Source organism: Scaptodrosophila lebanonensis, unplaced genomic scaffold, assembly GCF_003285725.1.
Source record: "Scaptodrosophila lebanonensis strain 11010-0011.00,11010-0021.00 unplaced genomic scaffold, SlebRS2 tig00001412-arrow-pilon, whole genome shotgun sequence".
In the NCBI taxonomy this organism is placed as follows: Eukaryota; Metazoa; Arthropoda; class Insecta; order Diptera; family Drosophilidae; genus Scaptodrosophila; species Scaptodrosophila lebanonensis.
Genome location: NW_022060739.1, coordinates 2,573,425 through 2,586,777, shown reverse-complemented (window position 1 = coordinate 2,586,777; position 13,353 = coordinate 2,573,425). Strand labels below are relative to the sequence as shown.

The window sequence follows — 13,353 nt, the reverse complement described above, 5'->3', positions numbered from 1 at the left end:
ATTTAAAGATCCACTGTTGGCATATTTACACCTCAACATGCTCCAGTTCGGCGTGTATGTATAAGAATTAAAATCAAGCAACTAATCGACCAAAATCTCTTCGTGAAATAGACTGGGCAGCATCGTATTTCTTAATTTGTTTTGGCAAGTTAGCATGTTGCTTCCATTACCGGAACCCTGCCCCAAAAATATGACTGCTGTTGGTGACTTCAACATGGATCGGTTCTTGGGAAGATGGTATGCCTACTCCATGTATCCAAAGCTGTCAGGAAAAATGCCGAGTTGTATGTCAATATGGTACAACAAGTTAGAAGACAACACCCATGAGGTGAATATCATTGAGCTGCACGACAAGTAAGTGAAGAATTTAGTCCACAGCAATTCTACGAAAAACTCACTTTTTGCAGAGTTGAATTCGTGAAATCTTCTAGACGCAAAATTATAAATATCCAAACGAGTGGCTCATACGACGTTCTAGGCAGTGTTCGTAAGTAGCTCCAATACTCTGCAAGATACATTTTTATAGATGAATCGCACGATATTCAGATAATCCGGACGGTGTTCAAATGAATATTCTCTACACGGATTACGATAGCTTTGCTATTCGATTCATGTGCATCGACGATGTAAATTCAATTTTCAGTTTGCGTAAGCATTTTCTTTAATCTGTTCGATGGCAAACGCTAAATCTCCAACTCTACAGAATATGTCATGATACAGTTTCGGAAGCGCAATCCAACTGCTGAAGAAGCGTACGCAGCTGAGCATCTGGCGAAGAAAGCGGGCATAAGGTTAAAAAGTATGAAAAGAGTGAATCAGCAGGGATGTCCCAACGATACGTAGACTTTGGGTCGCAACCATGACATTTCAGCTAAAGCTTTATGCTACTTAAGTCAAATTAATTAAAGCAATTTGTCTTGGTCGTACTGCTGTATATATCGTATTAAATACTTGTATTTTTCCAATAAACCCCTCACTATTTAGAATGTTGCCATCCTCAGCGTATGTTAGCAATAAAAAAAAATCATGGAGTTTTTAAAGAATTTAAACTGTTCTAGTACTTTTGCCACGTTTGCGCTTCATCTTTGCATCTCCTTCATGTTGTCCGGCGGGACTATAGAAAAAGATGGTAATTGTCCCACCATCTTGAAGTTCGTAGAAGAGTTCGACATTTCACGATACAAAGGCAAATGGTACACTCAATATCGCACCGCAAACAAACCAATTCTGAATTGTGCCCAAATGGATGTGATCAAGACTAGCAAAGGATATTACATAAGAAACCTATCCGAACACCCAAAGTGAGTATTCTTCCCCCATAATTAAATGAATTTGTCTTTCGATATCCATCGATTCAGGAAAAATACTCCAATTATCAATCGGTTTAAGATAGTTGGTCTGAATGACACAGGAGTATTTAACGTTTCAGCTATCGTATTAAGCGAAAGTAAGTTCGGGTTTGTATTCTATATATTCTATATTGTATTCTATGATATTGGTTGCATTAAGGTAACACCAGAGAACTACAAACATGGATTGTGGACACAGATTACAAAAACTATGCTCTGCAGTTCTCTTGCGCGCATCTTCTGAAACAGAAAAGTTTGCGTAAGTAGCGAGCATACTTGTAGTCGTCTTATAGGGTATCTGAAATAAGTAGCTGCTATTAATAGATGACGGACTTATTGTGACACGGCAGCGACATCCACCCGAAGACTTACTGGCAAGAATCACACTTACTGTAAACGAGGTTGGATTGGACTTAGCCGATTTTCAAAGAGTGAACCAAGCTGGTTGTATTCATAAGCGACATGCTCCGCTTACCGCGCCCTTAAAGGATAACCTAGGAAGAATGAAAAATGAGGACATTATCACTACAGAGAAAATCAGCAGACGTCCTACGAGAAAATTAGCGGTAGGCAAATAGACAGCATTATTAATAAATGTCCTTAAATGATTTAACAACTAATGCAAATTTGTTTTAATTATTCCTAATCTTGTGCTAATTTATTTCAGCTTTCATAGCTGTTTTAGTTTATTTTAATTATTAATCATTTCATGCTACTTATAACAATATCTTAACAATTTTGAAATGTGTATTTGTGGATTTAAGTAGATTTAGAAATTTTCATTCATAGATTATACATCGGAAGTTGCTGACATTGCAATGACGGGTTTTTTGTTAGATAGATAGGAAATTCAAAAGGTAATTTAATGCTCTAGAGGGGGTCCTACGGGGGAAATCTCTTTATCTACAAGATTTATGGCTACGTTGCATAGATACTTTTCCTTCTATGATTTTTAAGGGCACTAAGTCCTCATTAGTTATGAACGGAGGAGCACTGTTTTGGAATCTTTGTAGGACTGTCATATGTTTGGACTAGCTCTAGGATACTGTTTCATAATAAGAGCTTGTTATTTAGCTTTCTACCCAACACCCAGTTCAGCAGAGCAACAATGTGAGACTTCTAGAAGACAGAAGACACTTCTGTAAAGGGTGAGGCCCGGATAATTAATTACTTTCCCATCCCAGGATAAGGGCGGATTTTAGGCTGACTGCAGAACAGTTTCCTCTTTGAAGAACAATTGCTGCTTGAGAGGACTTTCCTAAAAGTATTTTTATGGAATTTGTATTCATTTTTTGTTAGCTTTTATCTCGAAAGACATTCGAATCAATTGCAGTTGAAGGTTTATTTTCTGAATTTGTTACTTTTCATGTTTTTAACCGTAGAGTTTTTCTCTAAGGAACAAACTCATCATCAACTAAATAGAACGAATGAATTGAGTGTGACAAATTTGATTATTCATATTATCCAAAAAGTAAGTGCCGAACAACATCGGCATTCCACCAATGGCTTCAACAGCATATAGAACATTATGTCGTCACTTAGCAAATCACTTGCGACTTTTAAAAACAATTGTATTTATCGCATCGGGCGTGTGTTGTGTTAGTGGCTTGCTGCTAAAGCAGGAACCATGTCCCAAACACGTATATGATGTGCATAAGAAAGATTTCAATATAAGCAATTATTTGGGCACGTGGTATACCTATGCCAAATATCCGAACACGAACGGCAGTGTTCCGGAATGTTTGGAATTAAATATTTATAAGAAACGGGACAGCTACTTCATGCGTGCAAGATATCGAGATGAAAGGTAAGTCGTCAGGTCGTATCTCCCGAATAAATATAATAAACACTCAATGGGAAGCTCCAAGAAACCTGCCGGCACTCTACTGGAGCTCGTCGATGTCGATATGACTGGCCACTTCCGCACATATCCCGCTCAGAAAGGTAGGTCCATATGTACGAGTAGGTGGTCTATATTTATGATCCAACTCGCCTCCCAGGTTTCAAAATGGGCTTAAACACCTGGATTATAGAGACAGATTATCGGAGCTATGCCGTTCGTTTTTCATGCTCGGCGGCAGAGCAAGGTGGAAGCTATCGTAAGTATTTTATTTAAACCAAGTTTAACTTTTCAAAAGAGTGAATTTATTTCACAGAGATGGCCGTAATACTAACCCGAAAGCGTTTACCACCACATAGTACAGTTGCAGAGGCTAAGCGCAAAGCTTTTAGGGCAAGAATACCCATGATCCCAATGAAGCTAGTAAATCAGCGCAACTGTTGGAATCTCTAAATTATAGATTATGCAAGCATTTCTACGGGCTAAGAAATATATAGCGATTTAAAGTCGCAATGTTTTTGAGTGTTTTCTTATCATCCATTTCAATAATTATATTTACGAATCGGTAAGACATGCAAATAATCTGTACACAAATCTGTGTTATTCTACAAGTTGTCTTTGAATAGTGATTTCACAAGGATTTTTTTTCGACTTCGTATGCTGGACAGAATCATCATCTTTTTTTTCATCATAAATAAATTATTGTCAAGTTTATTTAACCCATTTAATGATTGTCCACGATGGACAGTTTTAAATAAAAACACTCTGCTAATACAAAAGAAATAAAAAATTACAAAATTCACATTTCTTATAATGTGTCTATACTCAATTACTATATATTGTTTTATCATATACTCAATAATACATATTGTTCACCACTCTCGAAGCCGTCTCCCACACGATCGATCGGGGCAGCTACTCGCTCGATTTCTATACTTTGCTTTTAGCGGCAACTCCTTTTTTATAGGAGCTTTTTCCTTAATATTGCAGTATGGCTGATTTAGATGCCAGCCAAAAAGCTCATTATAAATCTTGTCGGCTAAGCTCTCTAGAGTACGAGATAGAGACTGATCTCAGGAGTAGCCTTGATAAGACTTAGTATTTAGGGCCCTGGTGCACGTGTGCTTGGAATTCCCCTATTGTTATAAAAGCTATTACATTCCCAATCAAATACTAAATACTAATATAGTTGGACCTTCAATGAAGCTCATAATAATAATACTAATAATACAAGTACTAATAATAATAATAATAGTATTCATTATGACGCACTTTTTCGCCTTAAAATGGAACTGGGTTGGATTTTTTGAAGTTTTTTCATTGATCATACGCATAAATTATTTTTTAAATGCCTGGTGCATCACAATTTGAATTTTTTTTTTATTAACATTAGTTTTAAGTTAATTATAAGATCCCTTATAATTGGTAATACAATTTTTGAATTATTTTTCATACCATTGCCTGTAGCTTCCATGTCGCACATAGATAAGTTTGTTTGTTTTGTTTCATGAAGTAAGTAAAACAAATGGTTAACATCAAATCACATAAATCACCCTCACACACACAGACACACACACACACACACACACACACACACACACACACACACACACAGACACACACATTTTGTCGAGGGCGATAGATAACTCCAAAAAGGACAATTGTAAAATTAAACAGCGAGTACGCAACGGAATCGCCACAGAGTTGCGTCCAATGGGGAAATTTTATGGTACAACGAGCTTAGAAATTGTATATTTTATTTTTGTAGCGCTTTGTTTTGTTTTCCCACACTGCCCGCGACAGAGGTCCAAACTCCTCCTGGCCTAGGCAAATGCACATGGTGAGTTGGCATTTGTTGGCGAACAATTCAGAGTAGGAGTCGGAGATGAAGTCGAAGTCGAAGTCGAGGCATGTGCAAAGCAAGGGTCGCCGATTCTCTCACTGGCCAACTACTCGTTATGCATACAAAATATATTTTGTAAATAAAGTAATGCCATTACAAACAAATTGGACTTGGAGCTCCGTTTTTTGGGCACTTTGTTGCGGGCTCTTGTATTCCGAGCCCGACCGCAGGGAAATCCAACCGTCCAACCATCCAAGCCGACACTGGCCCCAAGACAACATGGGTATATGAGTGCCTATGCTTCCATATCGCGCGTGAGGACATGGATTGCTGGCAAGGATGTGACTGGCATTCACTGCTGCATAGTCCGAGAGCTAAACAAATACTGTGGTTGAGCTGTCGATGAGCGAGGACTCGTGTCTGTATTGCTGATGTGTGTGGTTAGGCTTAAGGGTTTCTAAGGTACATGAAAGGAATGGAAATAAATCTAGAAGTACTCGTCTATATGCCCATTGACAACCCAAAGTCAGTGCGATACTGCTGTCGAAGGCTAACAATTGTGAGCAACTAGTTAAAACGGAATTTCTGAGGACGTTTATAGAAATTGCAGGAGGAGGTGCTAAGTGAGTGTTTCATTAAATTTGCAAATAATATTTGAAAACGTTCCACGATAATTTCTTGCATACAAGTATGACTATAAATTTTATGTGTATTAACAATTTTGTCCATTTGGCGAACTATTGCAGATGCGTCTTCTATAAAGGATGCTCGCATTTAGTCTGTTGACAGGAAATTTTCTTCAATCTTTTATTTAATACACACCACGCCTCCTTTTAGAGCTATTTTCCAATCGCTCCTTCAACGTTCTGGGCTTTGGGCATAAAAAATGGCCGCACCTTTGGCCGCATTTCATTTTGACAGGATTTGGAGTCAAGCACCGTGCCAAGGCACTACAAGCGACCCATTACCACTTTTATTACCTTTTATTGGCATTGCCCGCAATGCTCCGATTCTTCTTCTTCATCTGCTTCTACTTCTTCTCTTTTTATATTACACAGCCATTCCAGCTGCTGCTGCTGCTGCTGCTTCTGGTGCTGCAGTCAAAATCATTGACCGTATCGCATTAATGTCCTGGCAGCCAACTTTGAGGAGTCGAACTCGAACCGAAGTCGAACTTTTTGTATGTTTTTCGCCATTGGCTTGCATATTTTATGGCCAAGTCGAACTTTAATTGGAACAATACCAATAAATGCCAAAGGCAAAGAGAGGAAAGTTTGATGTGCATTATTGACCGGAATCATAGCCGCCGCCACTGCGGCCGTCCAATCAACTCAAGGGACAAACAGCCGCGACAACCGCAAGGATAACAACGGCTTTTAGCCACCGCCACAGCCACAGCCGTTGCAAGTTGTGGCTTTGGTCAGCGGTTGGGCAGGAGACAACGAACCCAGTTAACAATTCAATGAACGCAATTACAATTGGGCAGGCACACGGACAATTGGACAATTGGACAAATGGACAGTTGGGCCATGGCCGAGGTGGGAGAGGCACACGTTGCTAGGACAGCGATTAGACGCGGCATTCAAATTAAACGTTTACAACATATTGTTGGCGGGCGGCCAGTCGGCCATTTTGGCCGCCAAATGAGCAACGTTGAAATTTTAATGCAACAGACGCGAAACCCGAAACCCAAAAACGGAAAACAACAGTGGTCCGTGGAAAAAATACGCCCATAAATGCACGTCCAAAATGGTTGGCTGCATAATTTATGCGCACAATTCGTCGTCGTCCTTGGTGCTGCTGCATTCAAATGCTAACGTTGACCGAGCGCTCGGTGTTTTTGCGGTGCCAGCTGACGCAGCAATGTAGATTAATTAAAGGCATTTTATTGACTATGAGTCTGAGGTTGCACTCTGCGGTTGTGGCCACTAGTCCTAGCCCTAAACCTAAACCGAAACCAAAACCGAAACCTAAACGACTCCTGTCCCACACGCTCTAATGTGCAGCTGTGGGAGCTTGTTTAGAGGGTTCATTAGGGTGTACTGACATGGGGTGGGGTGGGGCGAACCGAAAAAGTATGAAATGCTAAAGAGACGGAAACTTTTCAATTTTGCTTGGCAAAAGATTTACGCCCTGGGACTAAACAGTTGCAAAGTGACAAAAGCACAGTGGGCCAAAAGAAAAATAAATACATTATTGGATAATAATAAGTCTAGGAGAAAGTGTTGAATAAGAAGAAGAATGAGAAGTAAAATACCTGCCCTAATATCTTCTAAATCGACCACTGAATGTTAATTTAACTGAAAAAAAGTGTACTACAGATCCAATTCGATATGCTGTTTACAAATAATAATTAATATAATCAACAAATGGGTGAATAAGAAAGCAGCAGGATTAAAAAGTAATTAATCTCTGTATTAGATAGATGGTTTTACCTTTCTTAATCTCTATAATAATTCTTTTGGGAGCCCCGAGCAATTGTTAAATTAAATTGCATGAATCCGAATATCTTCTTCAACTTTCCAATTCGGTTTTCAGAAATATCATCAATATCTTCAGCTGCAATGGAACTAGACTATGTTTGTTAAATCCTAAACCCGTCCTGTAACGCTTTTCGTCTTCCGGGGCCCTCAATGCCCCAAAGCCTTTTCCATGTCGATTATATGGAATAATATGCTGTTCTTAAATAAACATGTTGCGGCTTTTTATTCAAAAATTTAGTCTGAATGTTTTAATATCGCCCTTTAAGCGTCAGACGCTGTGCAAAGTCGTTTCTCTAACATTTCAAAGTCAACCTTTTTTTGACGAATATCTCTTTTGACGACAGCATAGGTAAGTACAAATTATTCGTCTATAAGTATTGTCAGCTCTTGTGATAGACAAATTCGATTGGGACATCATACAAATGTATCAACATGATGAGCAAATCGTATTCACATGACGATTTATTTAATTTATTGCACATAAGACTAGCAGTGTAGTCATGCATTTGATTGATCGAAGTAGCGCCCAATATTTTGTTCCTACGGCTGTTAAATAATGGCAAACAAAAGTCTGGTCTTCCTGTTTGTCTCCAAAATAATGATTTTTGATATACACCTAATTCTGTTTTTACACGGTAAATTGGTTCCCGAAAAAGTCGTGTAAAAAAACACATTGATCATAAGTATGTTATTTTAAATCGTATATAAAATATTTTTAACTTTAAATCTGTGAAAAAACAGAATTAAGTGTAATCATCTATTGTTTAAAAAAAGTAAACCTCATTGAAGTGTTAGTATTGCGGCAATTCGAAAGCTAGTGTGAATTTGAAAAAAATTAAATGTTAAAGCTCGATGGGAAAATCAAATGGCGCGCCCATTGCCCAAAGACAGGCTTAGGGTTATAGAGAATGTCAGATATTCTATCTGGTATTTGATTCCACATCTTCCAAGGTACTAAAACGTTCGAGCACATGTTTTGGTTAAAGATTAAACAAATTTCCACAACAAATTCCGTATTTATTTATGGGATAAGCAATCCCACGGTATGATGCCGGGGCTGGGGCTTCTAAACGCCTGTCAACATGTGCTGCCAAACTTGAGAACACACACGTACTCGTACACCCACACAAGGTCTTGCGGCTTCATCGCTTGCAACTGCTTAATCAATTACGCAACTTTGTTGCAACATGGGCGAAAGCAAGCCAAGCAAGGCGTGCCTTGCATGCATTAGGCCAAGTCTGAAGTCTGAAGTCTGAAGACCAACCCGGACGCAGTTCCGCCCGACAAAAAAGGAAAGGCGCCATCCAAAATGACAGCTGCACACAAACTATTTGCGAACAGCTGCAGCAAAAATTGCAGGCAGTCGCCCAGATGCGGGTACTGTGTTGATGCTAAAGTTTAAGTAGCAAACGGGCTGGCATATGCTCCTGATTCGGCTCCAACTTCTGCTCAGCTTAGTTAGCAAAGTATTTTAAATTGCACATCACAAAGTCGCAGGAGTTTAATTAAAATGCACATGAGACTCTTCCGTCTTCTTCCTGGGGCTCAATGTAGTTGTCGCCACTTCCGATTTGTAAAGTTTGACACGGAAATGTTTGTGAATGACAGGAGCAGAAAGAGTGACTAATTGTTTCATTCAGCTGAATGAATGGTGATGGCATTAATTGGCTTATGACGAAGCCAGCTTATGCTCGCTAAGTTACTAAAAAGTGAGTTGTGGCTGCAGCCCCAAGAAGTTGTCTTTCTATTTGTATTAGTTGGAAACTTTAAAAATTTTATTTACCTCCAAACAACCAACCAGATAAATTTATTTTATAATGGTGATATTGATTTCGCACTAGGATATAAATGATTATACAACTTATTACACTACACGACTTTTTGAGATAATCGAAAACCAACCAAGGTAAGATCGAATTATCTCTAAATATCCATTAAGTAATGAGCAATAGTTTGTGTTGCAACAATGATATGAATTGTTAATAAATTTTCCTCACAACTTTGTCAAAACTGTCACCCAGCTAGCTTATAGTTTTCCAAATTCGAAATATCATGACATAGACCGATAAATCCAAGCAAAAAAAAAAACAAAAAAAAAAAAACGGCCAGACATGCCGATTTCCAGTCGCTTTCCTCCCGTCACTCACTGCATTTTCGACAACGATGGAACTCTTATGGGTAAGACCAATAGGACCTTTGTAGACAAGTTCCCATTAATCTGCCAACAGATACCGAAAAGCTCTACTCCCAAGCCGTCGAAATGACTGTCCTTCCCTATAATAAGAAGTACACCTTTGAACTTAAACTTCGCTGCATGGGCTTGCCAGCCATGGAGGTCAGCAAACTGATAGTGAACGAATTAAAATTACCCATAACGCCGGAACAGTTTCTCCAGGAAAATTCGGCGAATACACGACGCGTTTTAGATCATACACGACTGATGCCTGGGGCTGAGCAGCTGGTGCTGCATTTGCATAACCATCAAATACCTATGGCCATTGCCACAAGCTCGGCGCGCCGCTCGTTCGCAATTAAGGCTCGCCCCCACTTGGAGTTGTTGTCCTGCTTTAGTCACATTGTGTACGGGTGTGATCCGGAGCTGGAACATGGCAAGCCAGCTCCCGATATTTTTCTATTGGCCGCCTCGCGTTTCAATTGCAGTGCACAGCCCGAATGCTGTTTGGTGTTTGAGGACTCGCCGAACGGTGTGCAGGGAGCTCGCGCTGCGGGCATGCAATGCGTCATGACTCCCGATCCTCGCATGCCAAAGGAATACACGAAGTGCGCCACTCAAGTGCTGCCTTCGCTCCTTGATTTTGTCCCAGAGGACTTTGGTTTGCCACCCTACGACACCTGCTCCCTGTTTCAGTTTGGCTAAAAATTGTTTGGACTTGTCGGTCTATGCTAAATTTTCAGTTAAGAAAGGAAAGCAGAAAGTATTCAATCAATGAAATATATCCAATAGTGATGGCATATTTCCTTTTAGTGCGCTTGCTAAGTAGGCTACAAAGCCACAAAGCCCAGGAAAGCAATAATTATACCAACATATTGTAAGCCGTATTGGGTATTGGGCCTCCCAACTCCCATCTTCGATGAAACTAATTCAGAAACTATCTGATGAAAATATGGCATTTAGAGCTTTAATACAGAAAATTTAAATAAGCAACCCTATAATCGAGTTTAAGAAAACTAACTAGGGTAACCAACAGTTAATGATGCGGGTATTTAGAAAACTTGCACAGTCTCCTCAAGTTTATTTAGAGGAACTATTAAGGTTTCCTATCTTCATTGAAACCAGCCCCGAAACTATCTGATAAAAATTTCATCATATCGAGAATAAATGTAAAGAACGGCAAGTTTACTAACTAAGCTAAGGCTAGAAAGGAGCCCAAAAGACTTACTAAGTCTGCTCAAGCTCAATGAAAATAAATTCGATAGTACTTCTATCCGATAAAAATTATGCTCCATATCGAGCTCAAACAAAATAAAGTGATATAAATTAAAAGTAAATCAGAAATTAAATTAGTGCCTTGATATTTCAAAAATGATCTTTCATAAAAAAGGTGAGCAAATCAAAGTAGTAGATAAAAAGATGAAGACTTTAGCTTAACCGTACTATGAAATCCATGGAAATTTATCTCTATATAAAGAGAATTTTAAATACTACGTATTAGTGGTGCTAATGCAATTCCTATCCTTATTCGTCTGAATACTTCGGTATCCATATTATACTTGTATTCTAAATGTCCTGCCATTGATACAACTGAACAGCAGGCTGGCAGGCTTGCTGTCATTTACATTTTAGAATAACTTTGGACTCAGGTTAAAGGAAAATTTATTAAAAATTCGCATAATTAAAATAATTAGTTTCCAACACTGCAATATGTGCAGTAAGAAACCAAAGACATGCAAGCCCCCACCATGCTGTTTGCAGTGCCCGCCACCCTGTTGCTCCAATTGTCCACCGCCGTGCAAATATAAGCCTGTGTCCTATTGCATCTTTGATCTGGAGAGTGCTGTATTTGGTAAGGATCGAAAATATATTATACCCATACTTTAGAAATTCATGTAAGAAAATGTATAAGGAATCATCTTTAAAATAGATTAGATAACAATTATATGCATTCATTTGACAAATGCACCGCCTAAGCATTTGCTGTTTGACGTACATATTTGCTTAAAATATTGTTAACAGACAGTTTTTCCATTATTGTTAACCAAGCGCTTGTTTTTAAAAGAAACCAAGCTCTTTTAGTCTTTCTAAATATTAATCATTTCTAATATAAATTTCTTTTAAAATTCAGATGAGCGCAATGTCTATCAGCGTGCCTGTCGCGAAGTAGCCCAGGAGTACGATTGCACTGTGCCCGATGCTGTTCTCATGCAGAGCGGTCCCATGCTGATAGGTGAGATGGCCGAGCTGGTGTGCCGTAAGTGTAATATACCCGTTCCCTGGGAGCAGTTCCTCCTGCGGGTGAACGAGCGTGCCATTGAGCTGATCAGCAATCCACCGTTTATGGCGGGTGTCGAGCGACTGGTGCGCCATTTGGATAAGCACTGCATTGGCCTAGCCCTGGTTACCTCCTGCACTGAGAAGTTGTACAAGGGCAAGATACAAGGACATGAAGAGTTCTTTGAGCTCTTTTGTCATGTCATGCATATCGATGATCCCGAATTGAATCAACCCAAGCCCGCACCGGACATATATCTGCTGGCCATGTCACGTTTCTGTGGCGATCCCAGTGCCGGCTGTGTTCTGGTCTTCGATGGCAAGCCGAAGGGTATTCAGGCGGCTCGGGATGCACGAATGCAGTCGGTCATGCTACCAGTATCGAACCTACCCTGTTGCTGGTCAGAGCTGGCCACCTTGCGTCTGGACACATTGGAGCAATTCGTACCGGAGGAGTTTGGCTTGCCACCCTATGGGACTGAGCAGCGAAGGCGCTCTAGTCACATGCGAGCTTCAAGAATGCTCTCGATAAGTTAGAAAATCGGAGCTATTGCCCTACTCCGTGTGCTATTATTGGATGCATTTAGCAATAGTAATACATTGCGAATGTCGTATGTGGTTTGCTTGAATAATAGATTTATCGCCCAGACAGCTATATCGACGTGTATATGCAAATTGCAAACTTTAGTTTAGCAGATAATTTGCAAAATTGCCGCCTGACCGCAACAATGAATCGATAAATAGAAATAAATTATATAGAAATATAGAACACTTGCAGCTACGATTTGTTTGTTTTACAGGACAGTCGTTTGCCGATAGAATACTTGTAGTCATTGCTACTCATAATTATTTCTTATTTCTTACATGATGTACAATACAATAGCAATTACAAAACAAAGAAAACCTAAAAACAAAACAAATATAGCATAACAAAAATACAAGAATGTCCTACAACGCATTCAACACAAAAACAAGTATCCGAATAAAGTAAATGGAAAGGAATTTGTTACAATGTTTTTAAAGAGACGTTTTTAGGCTGAACAGAGAGCAGAAAGGTAGAAAGAGAGAGAGAGAGAGAGACAGAGAGAGAGAGAGAGAGAGAGAGAGAGAGAGAGAGAGGGAGATCATCAGTATCCGAGCACAAGCCCAATACTAATGGAAAATAATTTGTAATGGATCCACAAGAATCAAAAAGGCTAAGGCGACGGCAGAATAGTATCTGTAACCAACAATTAACTGAAATAGAAAGACAACGCCAAACACAAACCCTATAGACCTCTATCTTGATCTTTATGTTAGAATGCTTAAAAGCAAAAGCCAGCCACAATACGATGGCACCAAAAGGTTGTAAGTCCATCGAGAGCAAAAAGTCGGAATTTCTTTGCATC

General features: G+C 39.4%; 5 protein-coding genes across 5 annotated transcripts; all 5 read left to right on the top strand.

Annotated features, from left to right (window-relative positions):
- Nucleotides 1-27: 27 nt before the first annotated feature.
- Nucleotides 28-987, top strand: LOC115631860 (lazarillo protein-like). The gene is made up of 5 exons (XM_030528708.1): nt 28-54; nt 112-354; nt 408-487; nt 547-648; nt 704-987. Exons 1-5 carry the CDS (start codon nt 38-40, stop codon nt 841-843), a joined length of 582 nt encoding a protein of 193 aa, XP_030384568.1. The 5' UTR covers nt 28-37; the 3' UTR covers nt 844-987.
- A 79-nt stretch (nt 988-1,066) lies between these two features.
- LOC115631896 (apolipoprotein D-like) lies at nt 1,067-1,969 on the top strand. Its single transcript, XM_030528744.1, has 4 exons — nt 1,067-1,301; nt 1,359-1,447; nt 1,510-1,608; nt 1,674-1,969. The coding sequence occupies exons 1-4, from the start codon at nt 1,099-1,101 to the stop codon at nt 1,925-1,927; spliced, it is 645 nt and encodes a 214-aa protein (XP_030384604.1). The 5' UTR covers nt 1,067-1,098; the 3' UTR covers nt 1,928-1,969.
- Nucleotides 1,970-2,898: 929 nt separating this feature from the next.
- On the top strand, nt 2,899-3,684 carry LOC115631924. Its single transcript, XM_030528775.1, has 4 exons — nt 2,899-3,156; nt 3,211-3,293; nt 3,350-3,448; nt 3,506-3,684. The coding sequence occupies exons 1-4, from the start codon at nt 3,131-3,133 to the stop codon at nt 3,640-3,642; spliced, it is 345 nt and encodes a 114-aa protein (XP_030384635.1). The 5' UTR covers nt 2,899-3,130; the 3' UTR covers nt 3,643-3,684.
- Nucleotides 3,685-9,576: 5,892 nt separating this feature from the next.
- On the top strand, nt 9,577-10,488 carry LOC115631530 (pseudouridine-5'-phosphatase-like). Its single transcript, XM_030528300.1, has 2 exons — nt 9,577-9,693; nt 9,744-10,488. Exons 1-2 carry the CDS (start codon nt 9,627-9,629, stop codon nt 10,391-10,393), a joined length of 717 nt encoding a protein of 238 aa, XP_030384160.1. The 5' UTR covers nt 9,577-9,626; the 3' UTR covers nt 10,394-10,488.
- A 131-nt stretch (nt 10,489-10,619) lies between these two features.
- Nucleotides 10,620-12,717, top strand: LOC115631529 (pseudouridine-5'-phosphatase). The gene is made up of 2 exons (XM_030528299.1): nt 10,620-11,540; nt 11,820-12,717. Exons 1-2 carry the CDS (start codon nt 11,399-11,401, stop codon nt 12,500-12,502), a joined length of 825 nt encoding a protein of 274 aa, XP_030384159.1. The 5' UTR covers nt 10,620-11,398; the 3' UTR covers nt 12,503-12,717.
- The last annotated feature ends 636 nt before the right edge of the window (nt 12,718-13,353 follow it).

What these genes read in the sequence shown, in the direction of transcription:
- LOC115631529 (XM_030528299.1), top strand. Translation starts at nt 11,399, where the DNA reads ATGTGCAGTAAGAAACCAAAGACATGCAAGCCCCCACCATGCTGTTTG. An exon ending in TCTGGAGAGTGCTGTATTTG is followed by an intron (nt 11,541 to 11,819) that starts GTAAGGATCGAA and finishes TTTAAAATTCAG; the next exon opens with ATGAGCGCAATGTCTATCAG.
- LOC115631530 (XM_030528300.1), top strand. Translation starts at nt 9,627, where the DNA reads ATGCCGATTTCCAGTCGCTTTCCTCCCGTCACTCACTGCATTTTCGAC. An exon ending in CAACGATGGAACTCTTATGG is followed by an intron (nt 9,694 to 9,743) that starts GTAAGACCAATA and finishes ATCTGCCAACAG; the next exon opens with ATACCGAAAAGCTCTACTCC.
- LOC115631860 (XM_030528708.1), top strand. An exon ending in ATCATTGAGCTGCACGACAA is followed by an intron (nt 355 to 407) that starts GTAAGTGAAGAA and finishes CACTTTTTGCAG; the next exon opens with AGTTGAATTCGTGAAATCTT. An exon ending in AAATTCAATTTTCAGTTTGC is followed by an intron (nt 649 to 703) that starts GTAAGCATTTTC and finishes CCAACTCTACAG; the next exon opens with AATATGTCATGATACAGTTT.
- LOC115631896 (XM_030528744.1), top strand. Translation starts at nt 1,099, where the DNA reads ATGTTGTCCGGCGGGACTATAGAAAAAGATGGTAATTGTCCCACCATC. An exon ending in AACCTATCCGAACACCCAAA is followed by an intron (nt 1,302 to 1,358) that starts GTGAGTATTCTT and finishes CCATCGATTCAG; the next exon opens with GAAAAATACTCCAATTATCA. An exon ending in TCTGAAACAGAAAAGTTTGC is followed by an intron (nt 1,609 to 1,673) that starts GTAAGTAGCGAG and finishes TGCTATTAATAG; the next exon opens with ATGACGGACTTATTGTGACA.
- LOC115631924 (XM_030528775.1), top strand. Translation starts at nt 3,131, where the DNA reads ATGCGTGCAAGATATCGAGATGAAAG. An exon ending in GCAAGATATCGAGATGAAAG is followed by an intron (nt 3,157 to 3,210) that starts GTAAGTCGTCAG and finishes CTCAATGGGAAG; the next exon opens with CTCCAAGAAACCTGCCGGCA. An exon ending in AGAGCAAGGTGGAAGCTATC is followed by an intron (nt 3,449 to 3,505) that starts GTAAGTATTTTA and finishes TTTATTTCACAG; the next exon opens with AGATGGCCGTAATACTAACC.